The sequence below is a fragment of the Syngnathus acus genome, chromosome 2 (assembly GCF_901709675.1).
Source record: "Syngnathus acus chromosome 2, fSynAcu1.2, whole genome shotgun sequence".
Taxonomy (NCBI): Eukaryota; Metazoa; Chordata; class Actinopteri; order Syngnathiformes; family Syngnathidae; genus Syngnathus; species Syngnathus acus.
In genome coordinates, this window is record NC_051088.1 from 8,080,317 (window position 1) to 8,107,390 (window position 27,074).

At 41.9% G+C, this 27,074-nt stretch overlaps 5 protein-coding genes and 1 long non-coding RNA gene across 11 annotated transcripts; 3 read left to right on the forward strand and 3 right to left on the reverse strand.

Annotated features, from left to right (window-relative positions):
- Positions 1 to 2,260: 2,260 nt before the first annotated feature.
- eps8l3b (EPS8-like 3b) lies at positions 2,261 to 9,027 on the reverse strand. Of its 2 annotated transcripts, none has more exons than XM_037246478.1 (20): positions 8,801 to 9,027; positions 8,696 to 8,718; positions 8,180 to 8,272; positions 7,296 to 7,417; positions 7,046 to 7,110; positions 6,820 to 6,978; positions 6,339 to 6,488; positions 5,973 to 6,058; positions 5,780 to 5,895; positions 5,413 to 5,493; positions 5,217 to 5,299; positions 4,668 to 4,806; positions 4,524 to 4,594; positions 4,363 to 4,437; positions 3,875 to 4,020; positions 3,116 to 3,371; positions 2,860 to 2,967; positions 2,700 to 2,788; positions 2,491 to 2,623; positions 2,261 to 2,418 (listed from the first exon to the last, which is right to left on the reverse strand). In XM_037246478.1, the coding sequence occupies exons 3-20, from the start codon at positions 8,215 to 8,217 to the stop codon at positions 2,377 to 2,379; spliced, it is 1,959 nt and encodes a 652-aa protein (XP_037102373.1). In that variant the 5' UTR covers positions 8,218 to 8,272; positions 8,696 to 8,718; positions 8,801 to 9,027; the 3' UTR covers positions 2,261 to 2,376. The 2 variants fall into 2 exon arrangements, with proteins under 2 accessions (XP_037102373.1, XP_037102372.1); XM_037246477.1 differs by having other exon boundaries at positions 5,217 to 5,335.
- Positions 9,028 to 9,156: 129 nt separating this feature from the next.
- Positions 9,157 to 12,615, reverse strand: atp5pb (ATP synthase peripheral stalk-membrane subunit b). Its single transcript, XM_037246488.1, has 7 exons — positions 12,468 to 12,615; positions 11,434 to 11,470; positions 11,179 to 11,324; positions 10,763 to 10,926; positions 10,335 to 10,460; positions 9,567 to 9,746; positions 9,157 to 9,414 (listed from the first exon to the last, which is right to left on the reverse strand). Exons 1-7 carry the CDS (start codon positions 12,493 to 12,495, stop codon positions 9,337 to 9,339), a joined length of 759 nt encoding a protein of 252 aa, XP_037102383.1. The 5' UTR covers positions 12,496 to 12,615; the 3' UTR covers positions 9,157 to 9,336.
- A 487-nt stretch (positions 12,616 to 13,102) lies between these two features.
- On the forward strand, positions 13,103 to 19,737 carry LOC119119835 (TRAF3-interacting JNK-activating modulator). Of its 2 annotated transcripts, none has more exons than XM_037246482.1 (14): positions 13,103 to 13,304; positions 13,956 to 14,343; positions 15,001 to 15,091; positions 15,186 to 15,234; positions 15,633 to 15,660; positions 15,747 to 15,776; positions 16,003 to 16,098; positions 16,484 to 16,555; positions 17,163 to 17,321; positions 17,634 to 17,771; positions 17,849 to 17,984; positions 18,093 to 18,226; positions 18,691 to 18,807; positions 19,353 to 19,737. In XM_037246482.1, the coding sequence occupies exons 3-14, from the start codon at positions 15,001 to 15,003 to the stop codon at positions 19,578 to 19,580; spliced, it is 1,278 nt and encodes a 425-aa protein (XP_037102377.1). In that variant the 5' UTR covers positions 13,103 to 13,304; positions 13,956 to 14,343; the 3' UTR covers positions 19,581 to 19,737. The 2 variants fall into 2 exon arrangements, with proteins under 2 accessions (XP_037102377.1, XP_037102376.1); XM_037246481.1 differs by having other exon boundaries at positions 13,103 to 13,300.
- Positions 19,384 to 24,635, reverse strand: LOC119119840. The gene is made up of 3 exons (XR_005097403.1): positions 24,287 to 24,635; positions 21,596 to 21,666; positions 19,384 to 19,495 (listed from the first exon to the last, which is right to left on the reverse strand). It is a non-coding gene; the product is annotated as an uncharacterized LOC119119840 (long non-coding RNA).
- On the forward strand, positions 20,000 to 23,231 carry dnase1l1l (deoxyribonuclease I-like 1-like). 3 transcript variants are annotated; one of them, XM_037246486.1, is made up of 9 exons: positions 20,003 to 20,226; positions 20,389 to 20,440; positions 20,509 to 20,597; positions 20,683 to 20,769; positions 20,839 to 20,960; positions 22,238 to 22,350; positions 22,437 to 22,594; positions 22,694 to 22,790; positions 23,077 to 23,231. In XM_037246486.1, the coding sequence occupies exons 2-9, from the start codon at positions 20,423 to 20,425 to the stop codon at positions 23,152 to 23,154; spliced, it is 762 nt and encodes a 253-aa protein (XP_037102381.1). In that variant the 5' UTR covers positions 20,003 to 20,226; positions 20,389 to 20,422; the 3' UTR covers positions 23,155 to 23,231. The 3 variants fall into 3 exon arrangements, with proteins under 3 accessions (XP_037102380.1, XP_037102379.1, XP_037102381.1); XM_037246485.1 differs by having other exon boundaries at positions 20,000 to 20,440; positions 20,683 to 20,751; XM_037246484.1 differs by having other exon boundaries at positions 20,002 to 20,440.
- LOC119119837 lies at positions 23,596 to 26,543 on the forward strand. Of its 2 annotated transcripts, XR_005097402.1 has the most exons (7): positions 23,596 to 23,993; positions 24,099 to 24,200; positions 24,850 to 24,881; positions 24,995 to 25,020; positions 25,396 to 25,452; positions 25,667 to 25,997; positions 26,031 to 26,543. XR_005097402.1 is itself a non-coding variant. In XM_037246487.1 (6 exons), the coding sequence occupies exons 1-6, from the start codon at positions 23,660 to 23,662 to the stop codon at positions 25,887 to 25,889; spliced, it is 774 nt and encodes a 257-aa protein (XP_037102382.1). In that variant the 5' UTR covers positions 23,596 to 23,659; the 3' UTR covers positions 25,890 to 26,543. The 2 variants fall into 2 exon arrangements, 1 of the variants encoding a protein (XP_037102382.1); XM_037246487.1 differs by having other exon boundaries at positions 25,667 to 26,543.
- Positions 26,544 to 27,074: the final 531 nt, after the last annotated feature.

A 27,074-nucleotide genomic window follows, 5' to 3' on the forward strand; every position in this document is an offset into this window, starting at 1 on the left:
ATGAAAGTGACCAAAAACTTTTCACGCAGGTGCGCTTAACGAGGGTCACTTGGAAAACATGTTGGAACGCGGCCCCGAGGACCAGCGCTTGACACCTGTGACCTTCGACCATGATATTTCCCTAATAAAGTGGCCTGTTATTAGGTACACTTGAAAATGGCGGTGTACCTAATGAAGTGTCTGTGTGATTCCCTCGTTAAGTGCACCTGCGTGAAAAGTTTTAGCTCCTGCGGAACATGAAAGTGACCAAAAACTTTTCACGCAGGTGCGCTTAACGAGGGTCACTTGGAAAACATGTTGGAACGCGGCCCGAGGACTAGAGCTTGACACCTGTGACCTTTGACCATGATATTTCCCTAATAAAGTGGCCTGTTATTAGGTACACTTGAAAATGGCGGTGTACCTAATGAAGTGTCCATGTGATTCCCTCGTTAAGTGCACCTGCGTGAAAAGTTTTAGCTCCTGCGGAACATGAAAGTGACCAAAAACTTTTCACGCAGGTGCGCTTAACGAGGGTCACTTGGAAAACATGTTGGAACGCGGCCCCGAGGACTAGAGCTTGACACCTGTGACCTTTGACCCTGATATTTCCCTAATAAAGTGGCCTGTTATTAGGTACACTTGAAAATGGCGGTGTACCTAATGGAGTGTCCGAGTGACATCACAGATCAAACAGCCAATCAGGAGGTGGGGGTGAGGGCGGGTGTGGCACTTTTCGCTTTCACTTAAGCTTTTTCCCTATTGAAGTGGCCTGTGATTAGGTACACCTCATGGACACTACAATAGGTACACTTCACAAGGTAAAAAAAAGAATAAATAAATAAGAAAGTGTAGTGAACGATTCGGTGAACGATTCTTTTGAACAAATATTTTGAGTGAACCGATTCTAAAGATTCTTAATTGGAATGCACATCACTAGTTCAAAGAATTGCAGACGACCTCGGTCTTCCAAGTCGAAATAGCCGAATGGATAGTGACACGGGCTCTTGCTAGGTAAGAACTTGGTTTGATCCCAGGTGTGAGTAAGTGCAAAGTTGTGCTTTTAGTGTGCAATTAACCCTTTAGTTATTTATTCATTTTTTTTTTTTTACCTCGTGTAGTGTACCTATTGAAGTGTCCATGAGGTGTACCTACACGTCATATAAAGCAGTTAACCAAATGTCTGATTTTTATGTTTTAATTGGCGAATATAAAAAACAAGGAATAAAACACCAGACAAGTTTTAACATAAATGTTTATTAAAATGATAATAATAAAAGTAAATTTCAAACCAGCAATCCAATGTGAAATTGCAGTAGATATATTGGATAACAATATTTAGGCGTACATATGCATACACGTTATTTAAAAACTACTACAAGTGTTATAAAATTAAGATTACCCAAAGAGAAGCATAATCTCCCCGTTGTTGCATAACGGCGCATCCCTTCATGCAATAAAGTTAGCCGTTAGCTTGGAGAAAACGCGCATAAAAGAAGTGGTGTTTCAGTGAGTGGTTCTTTCTTTCCTTGGCAAATCGTAAATCGACATTCTGGCTTACATAGTTCATGCCAGGAGGGAGACGCAACACGTTCACTGACTGATCCGTTGATGCACGGGAAGGCAGTTCACCATTAACTCGTTTGCGAACGGGAAAGTCAGGATTTGTTCCCTCACTGATCCGTTCTCGCAATGAACTGGAAATGCAAATCACTCGCTCACTCACTGACTCGTTCACTCACAGCTCGTTCAGTTGGTGAACGGGAAATGCAATTCACGACTCGTTCGTGAACGGGAAGTGACGTCATTTTCTTCTTCGTTTTGATTTACGGCGAGGTGGCACCAGCTTCAATGCGCATTACCGGCACCTACTGGTTGAAGTCATATGAACTGAAAAAAGAACGAATCACTTTAGGAAGTGATTCGTTCACTCTCGTTCACTGAAAAACAAATCGTTCTTTTGAACGAATCGTTCACTCACGAGCCAACACTAACAGCATTACACACATAAACTGAGTATGTGCCGATGCCACAACATGAAATCTCAAGATTCTCCGATTTGCCACGCATGCACGATTAGCAAGTGGCTGACCAGGCCTTGCGCTAACTGACCTGTGGTTTGGCTGACCAGGCCTTGCGCTAACTAACCTGTGGTTTGGCGATCCTATTTACAATGCGCTCGGTATTTAATGTTGGACAATTTCCCACGGCACAGCTGAACATCTCTCACGGCACACCAGTGTGCCGCGGCACACTGGTTGGGAAACACTGGATTAATGCATACACTTAACCAAAACATACCTCACATAAGATATAGGATTCATAACGCTAAATGATTCGACCAAATTTCAGATGCTGATCAGTGGATGAAGATTGAGGAAAAAAAAAAAAGTGTGCTTAGTAGCGGGCATCATACAGGTCTGATGGTTCACTGGCAAGCTGCAGCAATAAGAAAGGATACAATAAGTGCATCTGTGCAAGTTTGTGTAAATCTCTATGTCCGCCACTCACCGCGATAGATGATTTAATAGCTTGAAGTTGGAAGAAGACCTTGGCTCCTTCTTCCGGACACACAGTCCTCATCTCATCCTTGCCCATCTGCAGCAGCATTTTACCAGTCAGCACGCCGAGGCTGGCCACGGTGCTGCTCCAAAAAAAGCGTGAGACATTGTCATGCGTGCGGAAAACCGCAAAGGCCTACTCGGGATCGTACCACTCACATTTTGGAGAAGCCTCTGTACTGCAGCCAGGCTCTCACCTCTGCAGGTGACGAGATTATGTCGAGTGTTGGGGGGCCGCGAGGTGGCCGCTGTGCCAAGTGAATCAAACCACAGAAATTGGCAATCTCTCCTCTACAGTGCCACATGAGTGTACCATTACCTCCATGGCCAAGCCACTGCTCAAAGGCTCCAGAACATTCTGAGGAACGTAGCCTTCCTCTGCATGGTTGTTACGCACAAGCCACCATTGCTTGGACCTTTGAACCACCTTGGGAAAGTCCAAGCATACAGCACTCAAATTGGGTGTGCTCAAACATTTTGAGTGCAGAAGTGGTGTAATACATTGCAAAGCTGTGTTTAGAATCACTGACAATATCTGGCTCTGTGTCAACCAGCCAGAGTCAACATCATCTCACCTCAACCACTTCGCCCTTCATAACAGTGAGCTCCCTGTTGTTGCGAGCCATGAAGTCATAGATGACATGCATGCGGTCGCGACCTTCCTCTGTGTTGCCGTCGCGTCGTCCCGGTAGTACGTGCTGGTTGCTGCTCCTGCTCAATTGGCCGTTCTGATAAGGTAGTTGGGCGGCCTTGTGTGGGGGAGCAGATGGCCGCCAGCCGTCATAGAACTCTGGGATGTAAGGCGGGATGTCATCATCGGGCCATCGAGACCTGTGAGGAGGACCGAATAGAGTTTGGGTTTAGAGCAGCAAAGAGAACGCAGAAGGAAAAAAATCCATCCATGTCACATTAGACGAGTGTTGGTGTCAAGACTTGGATGGAAAGAGCTCATGGGGAATAGCAGGGCCATTTTTTTTTTTGTTATTGTGTTTCCATGGCATCCATCCCTGAACCTGCGGGTGACCTCAGAAGCGAAATGCAATATTTTCCATGTGTCATGCAAACAACGTCACTGCGTCAACTTTTCCCTCCCATATCAGCAGTTCACACCTCACCTCAGGGTGTGTCCCGAGATAACATACCTCTCTACAGGGGACTCTGTTAGGAAAGAGCTTGCCATACTTTAAAGAAGAAAAATATCCAAGAGAACATTTTTGTCCAGGTCAGTAACAAAAATCTCCTCGTTCCTTACAAGGACGTTCTTCTACAGCAAAGCAAGCCACAGCTCTCGCTTCTCATCACTTTGATTACTTGCGTCACTGCTGTGTCGCTACCTGGGGATGTTCCAGCTGTCTCCCATAGACCTCCAGAGCTGGTCCTCCTCCGGGTTGACCACCTGTCTGAGCAGGCGCAGGGACGACTCCGTCAGCAGGGGGGAAACCGCGACTCGGGGCAGTTGGGAATTGTAGTGAGGCAGAATCTGTGCAGGGAACAAAGGCAATCTTTCGAGCAGTGGGTACAGTATAGTTTAATTTCTTCATCCAAACAAAATTGCTTTAGTAGAGTTTTCCTCTCTCAGCTTGAGTATTTATTTGAGAATAATTGTCAATTTTTGTCTATGTGAAGCCCTTTGAGACTGCTTGTGATTTAGGGCTATACAAATAAACTTGACTTGACTTGACTATTTTTCTGAAGGTTTTTAAATGAACTCTTGATATTTGAAAACATAGCTATGCATTTTCATACATTCATTTCCATATTTCTACTTAGGTCCAGAGTGATGAAATGTACATGTGGTGATGTATTAAGGTGACTCGCTCACTGTTGCTAAACTGCTGAAGAAAAAGTGAATGTAGTCCGAGGCGGTGGTGTTGACCAGTGTGCCATCCAGCTGGCCCTGTCGAAACAGCACACGCATGCAGTCACACATACATGCGCACACGTGTGCAGTGCAGTCAAGCCGGGGCAAAGCTGCTTACTTACCAACAGATTGAGTCCATATTTGATTTTCTGAAGACAGGAGATAAATTCCCGAGGAGGAGGCAGTTGGGCAGCTGGAGGCAAAGGAACGGGTCGAGTTGCATGCACAATCCATTTTATGGGTCAAGAAAACTGAACGGACTTTACCTGGGCTGTCGTGGTTCTTCTTCTTGATAAACACGCCTTTCTTTTTGCTTTTGTCAATCTGCGAGGGAGTCGCAGTCCCCACAGTGAGCACCTTGCCCAAGAAGATCTCCAGATCGTTCAAAACATGGTTTAAAATCTCCTGCGGGAATGGAACGGTGAAATGCTTGCACAGCTACGACGCTTCAGGGTGCTCAAAAGTTGACATACTCATCATGGGCATGGATGGTGTTCGACTACACTATCTTAAATGATTATTTCGTTCAGTCTGGACCAACATCTTCCTCACAGTTCTGAGGTTCAAGTCTTCAGACTTCTGCCTCCCGACATTCCAAAAACATGCTTGCTAGGTTGATCAAAGATTGACTTTTCCATAGATGTGAGTGTGGTTGCTTGTTTGTCTATATAGTATGTGCTGAATTTGTCTCTTTTCAATTAAAGTGTCCATATCTGTGGATGTGGTGCATGCAGTGTAGCACCAAACACAACTACAAATATATGCCCATGATGAGTATATGTAAACATGTGACCACAACAGAATCTCCCTCTCACCGTGTTCCTCTCAACATCTGTCTGATCGGCAACATCTGGAGTGTTGCGGGATCCACCGAGATCACTCTGGTACCCGGCTTCCCCTTGTGGGGGGTTAAAATAAGGGAGAGGAGGAATGTCTTTGAATTAAGAACATTTTAATCATTAGAATTTTTCTGAAAGCAGAATTTCATAAGGGTCCTTTAAGTCTGCTTACCAGGTTCTTTGTGGGCCCACATTGGCGGGGGTGGGGTTCTTTCTCGCTGCGCAACACGAGGTGCAGGCTGATGAAAACTTCCTGAGGCATGAAAGAGTACAACTATATTTGCAGGGAACATTCACACTCAGCAGCCACCACATTAGGCACAAGCTACCAAAATGTCTGCCATCACATTAATGTTACTCTTAAATGCTGAGTTGCTCTGCAGCCCAACATTCAAGAAGGTTCTAGCTTTAAGAAGCACAATCTTCTGAAATGACAGCGGCTACATCAAAATGATAGAGCAGACTGGTAACCCACTTCAGATGTTGTTATCTCGCAATACACTGAGATAAACAAACTAATTACAACTCCACTACTTTACCAGGTTCTCTGTCAGCCCACTGCGGGATAGGCCGCTCCAGCGGTGAGCTTCTGTCTGGCACAGCACGAGGGTAGGCCTGCCGGAAGCTCTCAGGAGCTTGCAGACCGAAGTTACTCCTGCAAAACAGCAAGGAGTAAATCAAGCTAGCATCATTTGCATTTGGACTTTGTATCTGGATTTGTATCCATTGTACCGGATGAGTGGCTGCTCTCTGGGTGGCGCCACAGGACCGTTTCCCTTTTGGACAAACTTATCTAGGTCACTCTTGAGGAGGTCTGCCTGTTAAGAAATGAAACAGATACTTTAGCTTATAATCAACATCAAAACTCACCTTTCAATGACATCACTAGACAATGGGTACACATGAGTCCTGAGTTTCAAAAGAATCTCCATGATCCAAAAGTCTTGAATGTATGTTTAGCTCCCTTGGCAAGCAGAGCAAGGTCAATGAATGCACATGGTGCCTGATGGTTGCAAGGATACAAATAAAGTGAAGCACGCATCTGCAAAGTTCATTGAGTTGAGGGGACGACAACAACAGTGTTGGACGAGGACTCACTGCAGTCTCCTCACACTGGAAAATGAAGACCTGGGGATTGCGCTTGCTGCGTTCCCTGGCGGTGACCAATAGCAGCGAGTCGTAAGCGCAGCTGTCTAACACAGCGTCGGTGTGCTGGATGTTGATCAGCGGTACAACCTCCAGCTCTGACTTTAAGACAAAGACCAGGGTGATAATCATTTTTGTGGACTGCCAAGGTAAACATGAAAACATGCTCTGAAAACTAGCGTAGAAAGGATGAACTCTCAGATTTTTTTGTTGGTCTTAATAGTTCTATCATCCTGCTGCACTTTGCTTTAGGCTGGATGACGAACTGTAGTAGCAAATTAATTAGACTTCAGGAAATCGCATTCATGACCATCTGTAGCAGACTCATTTGGATGTACGGTAAAAACAGTATTAAAAGAATATCATTTGCATACATGGTTTGGAATGAAACCGTTGCGGGTGCCCAAAGTCGACTGACATGGGTGTTACTAACTTTGTTCTCTCTGTCAAGGAGCAACAGGTAGCCTCCTTGCACCTCCATGACCATGTCTTGAGGCCACAGGCGACCTTTGGCGTTCAGTCGCTTGATCTTGGCCACGCAGTCGTCCACAGTGGTCAGCTGCTGGCCGTCCAGCTCGCAGGTGAGCAGGTGCTGCGAGGGGGTCAGAGCGTGAGGCAGAGGCCGAGCCCCGCATTGGGGCGCACGTCACAGACTTTACCTCCACTCTGACGTTAAAGTTGTCTGCCTGCTTGCTCAGCACCTCCGAGTACTCCTTTCGCCGCACTTGATGCCAAATGGCGAAGTTACAAGATGCACGTGGTTGAAAAATGTTACTGTCATTCTAATAGTGCGCTGTTTTGTTTTGTAGTACAGTAAGGACAAAGAGCATACTAATAGGTGGATCTGAGTTTAGATATGAAGTATTTTGGAGAGTAGTTGAAATGGTGTTTTGTCATGTGTCAACATACTGTATATGGATTTGGAAGTCAGTCTGGGCAAGTTTCTCTGCGAGCTCTGAGGTGAGGATCCTCTGGAATCATCTTGTTGGAAAGCCCACCTCGACTGAGGGAGCTCTTCTGGTGAGAAACCCCTGCAACACAATTTTAAGGTGTTTTTTGTTTAATACTATGTACATGTGCAGTACACTGTTGTTTGGTGTGTGTTTTGAAGGAAAAATACAGTGACCCTCAACTACTGTACCAACACAAACATCCCTTTTCTCCCTACGCACTCATGCAAATATCTTTTTTACAGAAAGTTAATCCTAATATGCTAACATAACTATAGCCCTCCCCCCACCCACTTAATGCAAGCGTTCAAAGATATTCCATTGAATTTCATTACCAGGGCACTAAAATACATTGGACCATTCCACATTTTAATATAGTTTATTCTTTTTTTCTGTTTCTGCAGACTCAACATTTGAAAGTGAAATTTGAATGTGTTCCGGTGTGGTCATACGTACCAGTTATCACAAGCTAATGCTGTAGCACTGTTGGTTAATGATAATCTGTGCTAACACTGCAGCTCTGCTTACCTTTGACATAATGCCTCAACTACCACCGACTAAGCACGTTGTGTCAGTAGTTGAGAATTTTAGTGTGGGGGTGGTTATGTTGATTAGTCGCACAGTTATAACCATGGGGCAGAAGCATGGAACAGCTTGCACAAATCTTCATCGATAGGAAGATAATTCTGTCAGTTTTTAACCAAAATACTTAGAACAGTTGATACGTGGGCAGGCACTGAACTCGTTGCCTCATATTTTTTGCATCATATTCCCATCAATCTATTCATCTATTCTTTAAATGAAATCATGCGAATTAACATATGGCATGAAAATGACACTGACCTCGGAGTATAAGAATAGGGGCGAGAGTTTCCCAACATTTTCTATCTTTTTAACTTTTGTGGTAAATTCTTGAACAGCACTCTCACGCCAAACCTGGAGAGGGAACACATTTGATATTATTCATAGTGCGTCAGAACATGATGGATTGTATTACATATCACAAGTACACTAAATAAGCAGTCGAGTTGATTATGAACTCTTCGATGAATGGCTGAGTTTACTTATTTGGAGATGTTAAAACAAATGACAACACGAGTATTTTCAATCCAGTGAACGAGTTACAACATACAGTATACGACTTTAGCCATATCCAAACAGAAAATAAGCACAAGCGATTATATAATTTATACATTTATTACATAAGGTCAAATGTGGCAAGCCCCTAATGCCACGAGCTGAAAGGAAAATAAAACGCAAGGTCAAACCTACATTGATTGAAAAGAAATCTTTCAAACTATTGGGTACAGCATAAAGTAAAAGCATTAGTATACGATTATCAAATGCATCAAAAGTTACCAATTTGTTTTTGAGCCACAAATCTACAGGACACAAACGCAACATTAAAAGACATCAACTAGACGAAATGGAAATTCCAACATGTAAGCTTTGAAGTCACATTACCTGTCAGCTTTGCTCCAGTGGCATTATTCCATGAGTGGCGAACGTTTCTTCCTTACACAGCGTAAACGCAAACTACTCCCATCACTTCCTGCTTGACGCATTGTGATCAAAGATCAGCAGGCTTGGCCCTTGTCAGAGGTGGAAAGCTATTGAAAGTGTTTGTTATGAGTCCAAAGGTTTCCAAATACCTGTTGCTGCCTTGCAAAGGTTCGACGGTTGCCAAGACATTAGAAAACACTCATTGTTGCATAATAATTTGGTGAAGTGGCAATATAATGTGGCCACAAAATCAGTGCAAGGGCTTTGAACAGGGCAAAAAGAAAGTAACCAAAAAAGCAACAATCAGACCACTGAGGTTGCGTAAAGACAAGCATTTATTTGACTATCAGCTGATGTGGAAATACTGTACACACCCATAAGAGTGACAGAGAACGACTTTAAGGGGCAATTAGTTTATTCTGTAAAAGAAACAAATATGCCCGTCTCGTCTTGGAACAATGAGTTGGAGGTTCAAGTCGCGCAGGAGACCTGAAAGTTTAGACGACAGCTTTGGCCTGAGTGTTCTTGGCCAGAGCCTTCAGGTCTGTGATGCACTTGGCGATACTCTCCTTCTCCTGAAACGCAACCAACAAGCATAGTTCAGCATGGCACTCGGCAGATTTTTATGGAGGGAAGGAAGATGAATCACTACCATCAACACTAAATGGGAAACGTTACATGTTTATTATGATAAAGTTGGCAAAATCCAGATGAGAGGGAAGCCTACCTGCTGAGGCGTGATGCTGCTGACGACGTTCTTCTCCACCCAGTTGACCATGTGCTCCTGAGCCATGCGACGCTGGAGATCCTGCAGGGCGACCTGGAAGTCCAGGCGCTTCTTTACCTCATTGGTCACCATGTGTAGCCGCTCTCTGTGGTTGGTCTCCAACAGCATGGCTACATTGTTCTGATCAGAAAGCGACACTGTAACTACACAAGCGTTGATTAGACGACCCAAGCTAAGAAGAATCTTCTAGTCAAGCATGACTAAAAGATATTATTATTTTGGTGCAGTTGCAAAAGTCTTTAATGTGATCAATTCCATTCACTTCATTTATGGACATTCTGTTTATAACCAGCAGAGGTTGACAAAAAGTCTCAATGAAGGCCAGGTCACAAACCGTCCATCGATCTATCCCACATCCAAACCGGAGGGTCACGATCCATTATCCAAACAGGAGTGTTGCAGGCAGGAACCTAACCCTGCTGATTTGTGTAGCGGAGTACACCCTAAACTGCTTGTCACATATTGAGGTAGGTCCATGGAAGGCTAAATTATTCACATTTATGAACGCGAGTGTGAATGGCTGTTTGTCTGCAAGAATCTGTTGATTGGCTGGCGACCAGTCCAAGGTCAGGTGAGCTAGGCTCAAAGCACTGTAGGAAAAGGATGCTTGATCTGAGGTTAGATTTGTTTCCACGGCAGACTGGGAAACACCCTCTTCTGTGCCCCAAGTTCAATTAAAGCCCACATGGACAACAATTGTTAATTTACCCTCTTAGTGTTAAAGAGCATCCCTCGGCCCTCGACTCGCCACTGTTCCTTCTTCTCCTCCTCGATGGCCTGGGTCAGGCTGGACATAGCTAAATCCTTCACCTCCTGAGCTTTGGCCACTTTCTCCTAGAATCAAAAGATATCAGAGACCGAGATTACCAACAAATAATCTGGGCTTTCAGGGGAAATTTTCTCAATGAACCAAAAGTTCAACATAAAGTACTGAAAATTACCCATAAGCATTGAAACGTTTAGAAACATTCTAGTTTACTTCACCAGCAAAGGTTAAAGTGCACTTTTATGATCCTACTAAAATTTCGGGACTTTTTACGAATCATGTACAACGATGCCGAAATCTTGCAGCTTTATTTAAAACAGGACTCCCTCCACATTTGCATGAGGCGCTCCAAATCATGATGTCCACCGACCTCGTTGAGTTTGTCGGCGAAAGCTGCAACAGACGGGCCGAATTTCTTGACGCCGTAGATGATGACGGCGCCAATGGAAGCAGCTGCAAATGTCTCATGATTGATGACGTAGATTTCCTTGGAGAGCAGGTAGACAATGAGGCCGGTGCCCAGCATGTAGGGTCCTAGAAGACAGGCGATACTTTCAATCCCAGATAGGAACCTGCCGTCGGAATATCTAGTGGAGACTAAAACCCTTTTTTGTATATTGGAGGTTTATCAGCATGTTTGTAAAATATGCACCAGTGTGTCTTTTTTTCTGCAATTCAATGTGCGGCAATTATACAAATATTTGTGCCATTTGTGGGTTGGACGAGTCACTATCCCCCGCAATGAGCAGGGGTCCACTGTAATGCTTCCATTTGAAGACAACTGACCCGTCACTCCAGTTTTTGGGTACAAGAGCTGGAAAAGCTCCTCTGGGATGATGCCATGACGGACTTTGCCTCCCTTCTCCGGCAGAGGGGGAACTGGGGCCAGACTCTGGGACGATGAATGCAGGGAGCGAGACGCCTGGACCAGGCTACATGGAGAAGCAAACAAAAAACAAAATAAGAGTAAGAAAAGGGGTAGAAATAATGTAAAATTATCTGTTAAGGTTTGCTGCTGTTGATGCCGTTTTACACACATACCCAGCTCCGAGGGGGCAGCTGCCTTTCAGGGCATTAGCTACAAACAAGACAACAAAACATTAGTTACTCTATGTCTTCACCAGGTAAGACACTACAAAATGACACCAAAACCTGTAAGATGATACAGTTTACACAAATTTACTGTTTGAACCTTTGAGGCAAACATGTACTCTCAATAACAAACAGCTTTAAGATTTTTTTTTTTTTACCCCTCAATTTTTCTATTACAACATAAGACAATAACGTTCAAAAACCCACCGCACAAAAAATCAGGGGAGAATAAAAGTGAGGGATTTTACAGTCTGCGGTGTCAAGATAAATACTAAAGGACAAAGTATTGTCAAACAGTGAAATGTTCTGTCTGTAACTCATCTTTACAGTTGAAAGTGACCAAAAGAACATGTTTTATTCGCTATAATTGGTGGCTGGCTCCCCAATCGATCGGTCAGCCCATAAGTGTAGAGGTTGAGTTAATGCTTCGACAATTCAATTTTCATTCAATTCGACAGATTGCAAGTCCTTTTCTAAGGAGATACAACTGTGAAAGACATGAACATTTACTACAAAGTGCCGTGTGTGCCACGAGGTATACTTTAACCAAACTCATGGCCGAATACTTAAAAATGATAAACGCACATAAATGTCCTAGGAGAGCATAAAGAAGATACTCGTTAGGATTAATATGGGTAAACAGACCAAGTAAAGGAGGCAGTCCCCATACTAGCTGTCAAGAAAGGTGACATTTGCGGTGAAGCATTGCGCTATCACGCAACCTATTGTGTCGTCTGCTGAAAAGCAAAGCAAAAATAAACACCGCCGACAGTTTGTCAAATATCTATGTCCCGAATATGTATGCTTGGCGTTACACGTATTTAGAAGTCATCCTGGCATGGGACGTTAGCTGGTACTAGCTTGTCACTCATTCAACTCGCGGCCTTCAATTTACCCTTCAGCTTTTCCCACAATTTGCACTTATTCTTCGTCGCAGAACGCAGCCATTCTGCGTGACCTTCAAATTCTCCACGAGTTCATACCTGAAACGATAACAAGCCTGGACAGCATGCTGGATGAATGGATAGCCTAGTTGTCCGCGACACCGGGCACCGTGTTTCGGTCTCTTCGTGCCCTTCTGCAAAGAGCAGCAACAATGGCGGACAAAACGAGAACTCCCAACGACATCTCGCGAGATCAAACACAACCTACACCTACATACAATTACCGCTAGATGGTGCTATTTGCAAGATGTTTGACATTGACAGGTTTGTAAGGTCCAAAAACACATCATTACATCGACAAAATGTTAAACCAGTCCCTCAGATTTGACCTCAGAAATATGCAAGGGCTTACATTTGTTGTTTACCTGTTTTGTCTTTAACTTTTCTTGCAACTTAAAATAACAACAAAAAGCTTTCAGAGTTTAAAATGTGAACACAGGATCCAAAAACATATGCAGTAGGTTGTGCATAGTATTTGAATCTGAAGCTTTGGATCAGTGTCATGAAAAAAGTAAAAACAAAAGTTATGAAAGAGTGAATGGAGTGAGGTGGTGGACAGAAGAGAATGCTTAGTTTTGCAGCAAAAGAAAACTAATGAAAGTCTCTCTCCCTCAAATAATGGGGTTGGTCTATCTGTAGCTAATCTTTGGGCCCACCCTGGTAATGCATCAGTTTGGCATGAGTGGCTGTTGAGATAGAGGAACATATGACGTGGTGGTCCTCTTCACTTCCTGAAAAATTGTGCTCAGTAGAAAGAGTTATGTGAGAAGGACGAGACAGCCTGAACCTCAATTTAAAGACTTGGGGGGTAGGGAAAGGATGATTTCTAAATAGCTGCATGAAGTCTTTTCCAGTCTGGATGAGATGGCGTGGTAGGTAGGCTTCTAATTGCTGCATCATTGGTCATCATTTGGTGTATTTACGCTAAATAAAATAGTTTTGTGGCGCTGCATTTACAATATACACATGTACAGTGCTTGTGGGTTACTTTACATATTCAGTAGCCATATTGAATAAACACAAACACAGAGCCAAACAGATGCTAATTTCTTAGAGCCTTGGTAACATAAAGTGCATCCCCTAAAATTGTCCAAAACCTGCTATTATTTTTTGTGGAACTATACAGCAATATTTTGTGTTACTTTGTTAGTGTGCAACTTTTGTGTTACAAACATACATACATTTGTACTATGCATTACGTATGATTTTTCTACACGCTGGTACAGAAACTTTGTCCTACTATAGGAGGAACTACTTGTTACTCCTGAGCATTTTGATCCAAGATGCTACAAGCAAAATACACATGCATACAGGTTGGGCCTCGTAGTGTAACTAGTGCAGCGCTGTAGTGTACTACAATAAGGGTTTATTGCGTATGTATAAGACTGGGGGGAACATTATTTGTATGATACTAGATGGATTTCAATGATATCGATTAAACACTAAAAAAGAGAAAGTTAAAAAAAAAAAAAAAAACGTCTCTTCGTGATGTGTACGCGTAACGTATGTTTGTGTGTGTGCGTGTAGGCAGTGGGTTTGCTGACCCGGGTTATGGACGTGCTTTATCTCCGCGGACTCCAAGTATCATCCCCCGTGAGAGACTTTGATCGCAAAGAGAAGATCAGAGCAGAGAAACATGAGCAGCTACGAAGACGCACGAACGTGACGTCATGCCGGATTCCAACGAGAGACTACGACACAGCGCTGCTTAAACTCACACTGAAGAACAAGAGACAAGTGGAGTTCATGAAGAGGAGATCGCTGCCTCTGTTGCCCATCACCCGAAGAGACTCTTGGTTCTCGAGCATCTCCACCTGCTATTCTTCATCCTTTTGCTCTCCGTGGAACACGTCAGATTGGATTAGCCTACAGAGCAGCCTCAGTGACGGTGGGGCGCCCGGACACGGACGACCGCGTGAGTGTTTCCCTTTCATCACTTGACACGACAAGTGCCAAAAGTCCTTAACGACAAGTCGTGTCAAAATGAATGATGCTGGTTGAAGTACAAATAGTGAGTAACCTCCTGTACTTAATAGGAAAAAAGGACGAAATCTGAAATGGTCAAAAACAACCAAAATATTATTATGTTTAACCCATTGAAACTACATGTCCTCGTACTAAGTTCCAAAATCCTAATTTGGCTGACAATAACCACTGGAAAAATACATATTTTAGAGACTTGACAGAGAATCAGAAGCGTATGTTGTTTAGGCTCAAGACAAGAGTCACAGTCAATGTACAAAAATGATCTATAATGAGGCATGGATGGGGAATATCTTCTGCAAATCTGTTGCGTCATCATTTGTAATGCAACTGGGTTCACGATCCTCCATGTCGATTGTCTCTGTTTTTCTGCTGCAGTACCTTTAGACTCGTGTTGTCATCCACGAATGTTGAAAAAAGTAATCAGCCTTGTTTGACAAAGATGTACGTACGTATATCGTAGAAAGTACAGATGTGTGTTTTCAAATGTGACACTATGATGTCTTGTATCAATATATTGATAAATATCACCCAATGTAATGATGTGAAGTGAAAGTGAGGCACTCACATCCTCTTCTTGCTTCCCCAGATGATAATGAAGATGATGGTGCACGATGAAACCTCCACAGAAGTGATCAAGGTGAAAAAGAGCGCACATGAAATGGACCGTGTCAACAATGGTGGGTGGATGAGTGATTCTACAGTACTGTTTGTATTGAAGTATTTGCAGTGTTGCTTTCTGATTACATTTGATTTTTTTTATCGTTTACCAAGATGCACACACTTCCCACAAAAGGATGAGAGAATCTTGTGTCCAGACAGAGTGAGTGTCATCCCTTTGATTCCGCTCTACAAAACTTACAGTGCAATGAAATAACAAAAAGTATTTAGTTTTCCTTTAGCCTTGGCGGTCTGTATGGTCTAAATGGTTTTATTTCAGATCGTCAGGTTTTTTTTTTTTGCCATTCTTGCCATTCAAACTATGAGAGACCCCATTACTGCACGTCGGAAGGGAAATCTCGTAAAACCTCCCGAGATCGAATGTGACTTTAGAGTAAACAAACTCAGCGGAAAAACAAGTGACAATTTTTGGTTTGTTTTTAGTAGAAAAAAAAAATGTCAAAAAGAAAAGGCATGGATGGAGGGAAGTTTCATCCATTCACTCATCCATCCATCCATCCCCCAAAAAATAAAAAATAAATTGTTTTTCCACTTATGCAGATCAGGCCTTGTGACCATCGAAGAATCAGTGAGTTTACAAACAATATTTTCCTATTTTTACCGACACAGTAATACATCATAACAAATGTATACATCATAATTTATATTTTCCAGGATATTCTGCAGTTACAGAACTACATGGAGGTGAGCTCAGTTTTTGCCCCCACTATATTTGGTTGTTAAAGGTGTAAACGGAAGGACTTAAACATGTTTAGGACTTAAACTAACAAAGTTACTAATGTTTTTATGAGACTACAAAAAGCAAGTATTTGAATCGGGGTGTGTAGACTTTTTGCATCCGCTGTATTTCATGACACTATCAAGATGGCTTCACGACTCTAACCTCGTCTGACACCGTTCCTCTATCAAGGAGGGCCTGTTGAGGGAGATGGCCATCAAGAAGAAAGTGGAAATGCTGCAGCAGTGTTGCACACAGCTGCAGAAGACCTTGAGCACATTACGGAAGGTAAGTGCGACCATTCCTACGCAGCGGAGGAATGCCTGTCACCTCAGGAAGGCCGACTAGCTCTGTGGTTTCCTGCCTCAACTCTTGTCTCTACCGATGAGCGCAAGTTGTTAATGTTACACAGGGGGGGTGGGGGGGAGGGGGGGTGCTTTTGGGTGGCTTTGTTTGATAAAAAAATGTAGATCAACTGAATCAGATAGCAGTCCATTTAAATGTACTCTGACTTGCCTTAACTTTGACTATCCATTGATTGAAATGGAAGAATTTTCATTTGACTTAAAAAATGGCCTTTATGTATTTGGTCATGAAATGTCATCCTTCCACATGACCCATTTCATTTCAAGCTGCAGCATTACAGCTAGTCGTTTCCTTTCTAAACCCGCAGGCTCACGGCAATGAGGATGTGCTGAGAAACAAGATTAAGCTTCTGGAGACACAGCTTCAAGCTTGCCTTGAGGTAAAAAAAAAAAAGCACCAGAACATTGTCGAGCTTTTGACAGTGGTAACTAAGTTGACCACAATCTATTATATTATATCGGTCAAATTTGATTTGGTCAACTTTGAAAACTGGATTTCTCAATCCAAACTGTTGTCAACGGGTAACAGGTCGGTAACATTTGAACAATGAACACATTATAAGCAAAGATTATCCAGCCAAGCATTCAATAAAATGAAGAAAAGATTAAGAAGCTAATATACTAGTACAGATCCCTGTCCAAGCACTTATTATCAAGAGTCTGAAAATATTTGTTGGAATAATGTAGCCTCTTTTTTTCCCTAAATTTGGTTAATTAAAATGTATAATTTGTGTTGTTAGTAATTTATGTCAATAAATAAATGATCTACATACTGTAAATAATTAAATAATAATGTAAGCATCTAACATCTTTTGGTCAATTGAGTTTATTATAAATAATACAAAAAGTAATGGTGAATTATTTTGTTACGATTTAAATCAGAAAATTGCACACACGGACACACTCACACACACACATGCACACACACACGCATACACACACTTTCAGCGCATCAGTGGATTTGACAAAGCATGTGTATCGTTGCAGAGGTTTCCCAAGGAGGTGTCAAATAAACTGGGGCTCGAAATAAAGAAGCAGAACATAACGTTTGAAGAAGCGATTGAGAAGGTCACCCAGGGGAAAGAGGAGGAACTCAGCAAAATTGTCACACTTATGTCTTTGAAGAATCCAGACATTCAATCCCAGGTACGTGTATTTACGTCTTTTTCACGTGGGAGGGTAAAGAAGGAATGAAAATGGAGTTTATATTTTGTATTGGATTAGTTACAGATTTTAGCGAGTCCATTATATTCTAATAGTTTCCAATTCACATTTGCCTCAGAGTTCAGGGGTTCAGGCTTCAATTGTGGCTCTTGTCTTCCTGTGTGGAGTTTGCATGTTCTCCCTGTGTGGATTTCCTCTGGGTTCTCCGGTTTTCCTCCCACATTCCAAAGACGTGTGGTGGGCCGCTTGCTGGTACTAATAGCACCCTGTTTTTCCAAACCAATGTGTCACCAGGAAGCGCTGATTACTGCAAAATCGGACGTCCTGAGGCTGCAGAACCTTTACAAGGAGCTGACTCTCACAAGTCAAAAACTTAGGCAGGAGCTGGAAGTCAGCAGTGAACGAACACGAGAGCAGGAAGTACAGCTCGAGGTTGGCACACATACGCCTTCGTATCTGCTGTATGAGTGGTCCGACATTTTAACTGTCAAGTGCGGGTGTGCTCGCAGCTGTCCAGGGCCAGAGAAGCCACATTGACTGAAGAGCTGGTGTCACTGAGACAACAGAAGAATGAGCTGCTGTTCCATAAAAGCCTCCAGGAGGAATATCAACAATTTGTGAAGGACCAAAAGCCAAATTTAAGTGGTAAGCCCACCCAAAACACACATGGCTTTAATCTGCTCAGAGGGAAACAGACAGAAGTGGCAAATGTATTCATACGATTATTGCTCTGTATTATTGCTCTGGTTTTAGACGGCAGCGTCGAGAGACGGGACGTGAGCATTCAGAGCGCACCAGAAGAAAGAGAGACATCTCCAAAAGGGGACTGCGACGTCGAGGAGAAGCTTCATTGCACTCAGCAGGAACTCCGCCTCAAAGAGAAGGAGGTGACTAGGACAAGGACAGGTTCTTTTGAATCAGTGCTAGATGTCTAAGAGCCTTGTGTGTTCGTTAGTTGTCAGGCGACTTCATGGAGGATGACATGACGGGGTCGGGCAAAGGTTGGCGCTGAAGGGCCACGTTTGATTTTTAAAATATTCAAGTCTACTAGCTTAATGCTAATATTTAATGGAAAATGCCACCGATAGGAATATGCATAGTGTCAGTCCTATTGGCAATCTTATAACTCTTTGAGCAATAGTAATAATAATGTACCTTTCGCTTGTTTGGACACCAGTGATACATTACAACCATTTTTGTTTTTTGGGGGTTTTTTTGGGGTGGGGGGGACACATTCATAGCATTTCCATTCATTTCAAGGGTTAAAGATGATACATGATGTGCAGAATATTAGATATTTCAAAGACTCTAAATTGCTCTAAATTGTTTGTCAATGTGAATGATCGCACAGTGCAAGGCCCTGCAGACTGAGCTGCATACCATGGAGGAAGAATTTCTGTCAAGTCAGAATCAACTGTCGCAGTGCAGGGAAGAACTTGGGCAACTTGGCCACCACCACAAAAAAGCCGTAAGCTCTGTGTGCGTGTGTGTGTGTGTGTGTGTGTGTGTGTGTGTGTGTGTGTGTGTGTGTGTGTGTGTGTGTGTGTGTGTGTGTCCGTCCGCGCGCGTGTGTGTTGTTCTCTGTGTGTGTGTGAGATTAAGGGCTATTTGAATAAATTTGACTTGACTTAAACAATGAACCGTGGCCTGGGTATTATGGCCTTTAGTTTTTATCACTCAAAAGGGTTTGAATGCCTGCTTGTTTATGTGCCTTGCTATTATTTGGCTGCCATCCAATCCAAGGTTTACCCTGCCCCTCGGAAAGAAAACTCCAACTGTGGTCACAGAAATAGCTTGAATCTGACAGATGTAATAATGAATAAAAATATAATGAAAATTAACTATGAAAACCAAATTGAATTGCGCTTTGAAATAATTATTTTTATGGAAAGAAAACACAAGACAGGCCTGGGTGAAAATAATGGTATCTCTTGAAAAGTTTGTAAATAATTTTCCACATGTGTATCCAGAATACCTGCTGAGAGCTGAAGCATTTCTTGCCTCTTTGTGCAGATGTGGCGCGTAGCCCGATGGAGTCCGTGCTTGCTCCTCGTTCCGCTGCTGTTGCTGCTGCTGCTCCTGCTGCTGTGGGTTGTGACCGGATTTGCCATAATGCAGCCGTGGCGTCCACTTTTCGGGGAGAAACTAGAAGAATTCTATTTTGACATGGGGAAACGAATAGAGAATTATTTCTTGCAAATGGTCTCCCCCAAAAATTCAGGCTGTTTTAGGCCAGTGTGACCATGTCACAGTTGGAGGATCGTCGTCCTTCACTTTTCAAATGTCTAACATTTAAAGGTTTTTGTGTTAGTTGTTGATATTTTCTAGAAATGCAAATGTAAGTGATAATAAATATATATTTTTTACAATAAAAGCAATCTCTTACTTTTTGTTTTAATAGATTACTGCCATCTCTACTACTATTCGCGTTTTATTATTACTGTTAAATATGTATATGAAATAATGATGATCATCATCCTACTAAAATGATGACTATAACAATATTAATAACCATAATGATCCTCTATTTTAAATTGTGAGATCGGATCAGTTTACCACTTTTTCCCTGTCAGACATGTACTAAAATATTCCAGCTCAGAAATTATTTAGATTGCTCTCGTCAAGTGTGGACAGCAGCTCCCGTGAAACACAGAATCTATTGTCTAATTGCACTCAAACCGACTTTTTTTTTTAAAAGAGACAACACACTCAAAGGTGAATTGTGTTTGTGGTCATTGTTGATTGTATGGAGGGGCTTTTAACAGTTCCAGATAAAGCTCTATTATCATCCAGCACTGACACAGCACATCCAGCACACAAATGTGCAGTTTACCTGCACGTTCCCTGTCACGCATCCCACCCTGGCTGGACTTTGCTCAAAGTGGAGGTAAGAGGATTCACTGGGCCAGTGAGGAGGGCATCACGCAAAATTTTCTTTCATTTACAGGGCAATAATCGAGATGAGGACTGCGAGTCTGCTCTGTGCGCTGTGGCTGTGTACGTTCAATGTGGCTTTTTCCCTGAAGATCTGCGCTTTTAATGTTCAAAGCTTTGGAGAATCTAAGGCCAACAACAAGAAGGTTATGGGGATTCTACTGAAGGTACACATCCGAGCAACATTGTCACAAAACTGCACAGAGGATTTTTGTCTGATTGTTTTCTTCCCAAGATTCTTTCCCGATGCGACTTGAGTCTCATTCAGGAGGTCCGTGACTCAAAAGGACGAGCAATACAAACTTTGGTGAAAGATCTTAACAGGTTTGTCAGACTGAAAGACTTTTAAAGAAGACAAGCAGTTTCTAACAAAATTCATGCAGAATTACACACTGCTGACTTCCCACAGATTTGACGAATCCAACTCATATTCCTACGTAGAAAGTGAGAGGCTGGGAAGGAAGACCTACAAAGAACAGTACGTCTACATTTACAGGTAAAAACAGTTGGCAGGGTAAAAGGTCAATCTGATGACACCGTTTGACGCCCCTCATCATCTCCACAGAAACAATGTGCTGAAAGTGAAGGAGCAGTATCAGTATGCTAAATTAGAGGCGCAGGGCACTAATGACACAAACGTCTTCTCCAGAGAGCCTTTCATCGTTCGCTTTCACTCCCCGACCACTCGTAAGATTCAGACACGACACAGTCCTACGCTACAATGCACAACATGAGTTTGAAATGGAAGAAGCTTAGAAATAAAAACACTGGTACAGTGGTGCCTTGAGATACGGGTGACCCAACTAATGGGTTTTTCTGGGATTTTTTTGCTTTGCCATGCGAGCAAAAGCTCATTTCATATCAAGCAGCAGTTTGGCAGAAAGTAAACAATCCCACCCCCCTCCAGGCTAATTAGTAGTACTATCTTTATTGTTGCATAATAACTCATTAAGGAACAGCTATTGGAACCAGACTTTACAACACTCACACATCCTCTGTGAGTAATATTAGTAATATTACAGCAGTTTACTGACTTACAGTAGTTATGAAATTAATCATTTGTCAGTAGGAATGTACTACACTACCTCCTAGTGGCCAAACTACACCAGAAAGTGCTGCATTGAATTAATCATGCTCCACAAACTGCCAATTACATTACATTTAGTTGTGATAATTTATTACTTTTTTTTTTTTTTTTTTTTTTTAGAAAGAAAGAAAATATTCCCTTGTTCGTGGTGGTGGGGTTTTCTGGAACGTTTTAAAGGCACCACTGTAATATACAGCAAGGACTAATGTCATGAAGTGATGATGATTACATTTACCTTGTTTTTTGGGGTGCTGTCTTTCTTCACTGTGGCGGGCCAAGGAAGTGGAATGAGATTGTGGAGATGGACTGAAAAAGAAAGCTGGCAGTCAGACCCAGAGTAATGAAAAAACATGCATTATACCATAATATACAGTTGGTAGAATGTTTTACATCACTTATAGACAAAGCAGTGTACAGTACTTAGCAAATACATAACGGTCTGTTAACATGAAGTGCTTCCATGCTTCTGTTTTCATTTCAGGGAGCTCTCTGTATTTTGAACAGGAATGAGTTATTTCAAACTAAATTCATATTTTTATACCCAAATTGGACTAATCAAACAAGAATGGAATTCAACCACTAAAAGAATATTTTCTCATTAGGAATACAAGTAACTATCATTTGACATTAATTAATTCACAATAAAGTTAGTGGCTGTTTTCGTTGTTTTATTTGTAACAGTACATTTGAAAATTCATCGATAACATGAACTTTTTTGGTAATGACTAATGCTGTTAATTTATGGAATTTGTGACCTTATATTAGATATTCAGTAATTGATTTATTACAGCGTCCATGAAACATGCTTTATTATTTTGTTCAATAACTAATAGAGAATCATCGTCACATGATGGCAATCACAGTATTTATGTTGTAGTCACGAAGGATCTCGTCTTCATTGGCCAGCACACAAGTCCCAAAAGTGCCATGAAGGAGATGGATGAGTTGTATAATGTGTTCAAGGAAATCTACAGAAAGTGGAAAACGGAGGTGCTTTTTTTTTTAATTCCTAAATCTACATCCCACTTGCCTGGCAGTCCATGTACTTAATGATGTGAAACTTTCCACCGAGCCAGAATGTGATGATCTTGGGCGACCTGAACGCCGCCTGCGGCTATGTCACCATCAAGGGCTGGCGAGCTGTTCGCCTGAGAAGCGACCCAAAATTTCAGTGGCTGATCGGAGACGAGCAGGACACGACGGTCCGGGAGAAGACGCACTGTGCGTACGACAGGTGGGAAATTGGTGGCACACACTGTCTTAGTCAAGTACTGACCAGCAATGGCAAGATGATTTAGGATTTGATTTGGATCTATTTTAATCCCCAATTCAGGATCATCGTCCATGGACGTGACATTATTTCCACCATAGTGCCTGGCTCTGCTCAGCCGTTCAATTTTAAAGAGGCTTTCCATCTGACAGAGGAGGAGGTAAATGTGTTTCAAACATGTTTCACAACAGCAACTTTATGTATTGAGGGATTTTTTGTGGGTATTGTGTTGAATTTTTGGTAAGTAGAAATATTTGGGTCATTCCCAAGGTGACTTGAATGATCTGAACGATTTAAATTTTGAGAACAGTGTAAATATGTCATGTTGAATGCAGTATTTGAATGAATGATAAACAACCTGTAATGGAACTTTTCTATGATATTTGAATGACTTAGAGGTGCCTGTTTATGAAATGTTTCAACAGCTCTTTGTGTTTAAACTTTAGGCCCTAGGGGTGAGTGACCATTTCCCTGTCGAGGTCGACCTGAAGCCAAAGCATTACCTACTGCGCAGTGAGCTGTAGACTGAGATGTACTTGGAATCACCCGCACTTTATTTTTACCTATTAATTAATTAAAAACATTCTTCAAAATGTGCCTCAATACCAGCATTGACTGTATATTATTGGTTATTGCTTAATGGTGTAACTTTTGTGCCTCTGCCCTCAATTCAGCATTCAACAAACAGTATCTGAACATAAAACTTTTTGAGTGAGTTGGGGGTTTTTTTGTGGAAAAAAAAAAAAAAGAGTAAAAAATGCATTCTTGTCATACATCTGGTTATGTCCTGTATTTACATTGCTGCATTTAAATTGTCCATCCCTGCGTCGATTACCCCAGAGGTCAATAACCAACACTTGATGATTACCACAAGAAGCCACATGGCGACGCTGCGTTTAGAGAGGACCGTTTAACAAAGGGGGCGGGGCAAAACGCTGACGTTAACACTCAGGAGGTACGGTTGATTTTATGACTGGAGCAAAAACGACGGGCGGATTTCAAAGAACCTTTACTCCCGTTGAGGTGTGAATGGAAATACGATTTAAAATTGGGGAGCAGCATAAACGCTCACGAGATGCGATTGTTCAGTTTGTTTTATTTTTTTTAATCAGGGTGAAAAATATCCGAGGGGTGCAGCGTTGGACTGAAAAGCGCTCGGACGAAAAGCAGCAAAATAAAGGAGCGCCCCAGTTTTGCGAGAGCAGCCAAGCTTTTTTATTTTTAGCAATCGAGACTATCAGATATTACACTACACGTAAGACTGTAAATTACAGACGCATTATGTATACATTGAGCAGCAAGTCAACAGACGAGCTCCGATACCTTCTTGACGAATACGGGATCAAGCATGGTCCTGTCGTCGGTGAGCAGTGAACCACACGCGTGTGACAGTATCATGTTTTCAACGGGGTCATCTTCTCTGCTGTATTGTTATTCTCGCTCATAATATGCCTCTCTTATATTCAAGACTCCACCCGAAGTCTGTACGAGAAAAAAATTAGAGAAGCGATGGCCAAAAAGAAACGAGTTTATCCGAAAAAATCGGACAAAACCTACTACAGAGAAGAAGGTAAAACACGCACAACAGAAAACATCTGGTCAACACTTTTAACCTGTCATTTTCTGCCACCAAAAAATGTTGCATATTCATATCACCTTTATGGAACAGCTTTACGGGGACTGGAAGTAATTGTGTTCAACCGCATAGTAGGCTAACCCAGCCATTTCAGCGGCAGTTGCAGAAATTTGGTGTGGCCCAATCTTGACACGCAACATGCCCCACCCACAAACTATGGGCGAAGTCATCGACTAAATTTGTTAGGACGATTATTATTTACGTTATTTTAGTGCATTGCGCTCAATGTGAATAAAGATTGGTCAACATTTGTGTGTTGGAAACGAAGTGATTGATCGACACGTTGGAAACTTTTGACACGGGGTACATGTTTCCAAGGCGCAAATATTTTGCAGAGGTCGCCATATGCCTCACCTGTGCAACTCTACATATGACCTCAAGAGCTCGAGGGGATGAAGCATTACTTTCTACTCCAAACATAGACCCTCTGGATGTAGTTACCCCATTTTGTAGCTCAATAATACAACTTCCATCGACTTGGGTATTGGAATGCACAAGAAAATTACCATGTCAAACAGGATGCTTTTTGGTCCATCTGTAAGTTGCATCGCTTGTAACGTGTCATTTTTCATTCCGATTTCAGAGGAGGAAGTTACATATGTTTACAGTCCACCTGTAAGTAAGGCATGCATATTTGATCTCCAAAATATTTTCCTAACTGGTTGTGCTACTTTTTATTTCTGTTTATAATCAATATTTCTTGACTACAATTGTTTGTGCTGTTGTAGGTCAGAAGTCATTTGCCAGAAGACTAGTAAGTTATATTGCACATTGTTTGCTGTAAAGTTCATCTTAAAGGGGACATTAACAAAAATTTAAGTTAAATTGCTTAGTGATGAAATGCTTACTCCTCGAGTGAAAATACAAATGCTTCTACATGATTTTTATAAGAGCTAGCTTTTCGCTTGACTTCAGTCTCTGGGCTAGCTACTCGACAAGATGCAATGCCCTCGACCTGCCCCTACTTATCGTAACCAAAGTTGCTCTGCAGGACAGGGGGCAGGGTGAGCAGTAACACTAGCTGTTTTAAGTGTGGTAGAATTTTCCATCCTTTGTGTATTTTGACCCAATTTCATGTTTTTTTTAATCATTTTGATTTGACTACTTAGTGTGCACTGTTTTTCTACAGTAGTCGACTTTACACGAGTGCCAGACCAGGGTGGACTGAGAGGGAAGTTCAACACGAGTGAGTACTTTGTTGAAAAATGTTAGCAATTATATTTGTCCAACTCTGATATTAGCTATATCTATATATAGATGCAATGTGTTGCCGCTAGGTCCTATATTATGTAAATTGACTCAGTGTCAAATCAGATAAGACACAGGCTTTTGACTTTATGAGGTCTTTGTGAACATGAAGTTACTGGCAAGTGTGTGACAAACCTCCTGTTGGTCTTTAGACGCTACACATACGACACTGCGTCGTCGCCGTACACAAGCGCCAGGCTGAGAGCCACCGAAGGAACACCCAAGAAATCTCATGAAGACATTCCCAAAGAACCTAAGTCATCCCGCTTCATCCCAGTCTGGGTCCAGTTGCTGTTCTTCCTCGTGGCAGCAGTCTTCCTCTACCTCGTCTTTGCCAACATGGAGACAAACGATTACACTAGGAAAATAGAATGATTTAAGCAAAACTATGCCCAGTTTATAGGGCTGGTGTAGTTCAAATGACATATTTTATCACAGTGTTTTATTTTTGTTTAATGCCCTTTTAGCGGCTTGTGACCAAGAAGAGGTCAGCACTACTGTTCATTGTTGCTTATTAGATTTAAAAGACAGTGGAACAGATGAGCTAAAGTTTAGATGTTTGCTTCATCAGTTTAGCTGCTAAACAAAAGTGCCTCAGTGGTTTTGTTACAAGTTGCATGTTGTTTTAATGCGAATCCATACCTACAGATATTTGTACTCATGGATGGATTATTTTTCTACTATTCTAATCACACTGTTTTATCTGCTGACAAAAGAATAACATTAAAAATTGAATAAATAAAGTCCAAGTTGGGTGTTAAGTGGGACATAGTCAACTCAAACACTTTAATCAACCGTGACATTTAAACGTTGATATGCAGCAATGTAAATAAAATGACAACATAATGGTTTAAAAATACAAAAGCATTCTCTACATAAATCATTGACATTTAAATGTTGATATGCAGCAATGTAAATAAAATGACAATGTAATGGGTTAACAATACAGAAGCATTCTCTACATAAATCATTGCTCTGAAGAACCAGGTACACAATAAATTAGTGGAGTTTGTCCTTAGAAGTCTGTTAGTGTTAGTCACATTTTGCCACGAGCTAGTAGAAGCAGCTCAAAACACATGTGCGTTAATGCTGAATTGAGGCCGAACATTAACTTTGAACACAATGGCTGTATTTCAGTCCTCTCTGGGGCGCATGGCGCAAGGCTTAGATAAATATGAAGGGAAAGCATGGACAAAATCATAACACTGGAGAACTGCTGTGTCCAACCGCTCAAAAGTAAAACGAAACCCTGTTTTCCATTTTACCAACCGATTCACCTGACAGTTTTTGTACAAAAGATTAAAGCATTTTGCTTGCTTGGTGTTAAACCAAACAAACTAATTAGGCAACTACACTTTTGCTTAGACCATCAGCTGTAAACTGTAGTTAAAATTCAGTTACTGTATACCAGCCAACCATAACATTCTTGCACACTACTGTATAATGATCCTTATTTTTGGTGACGAATAAAACTAAGAGGTAATTTACTCGATTTAATTGGTACAAATATACCGCCTCATAATGAGAAGTTTGATTCATGGAATGAACTGAGGTGACCCA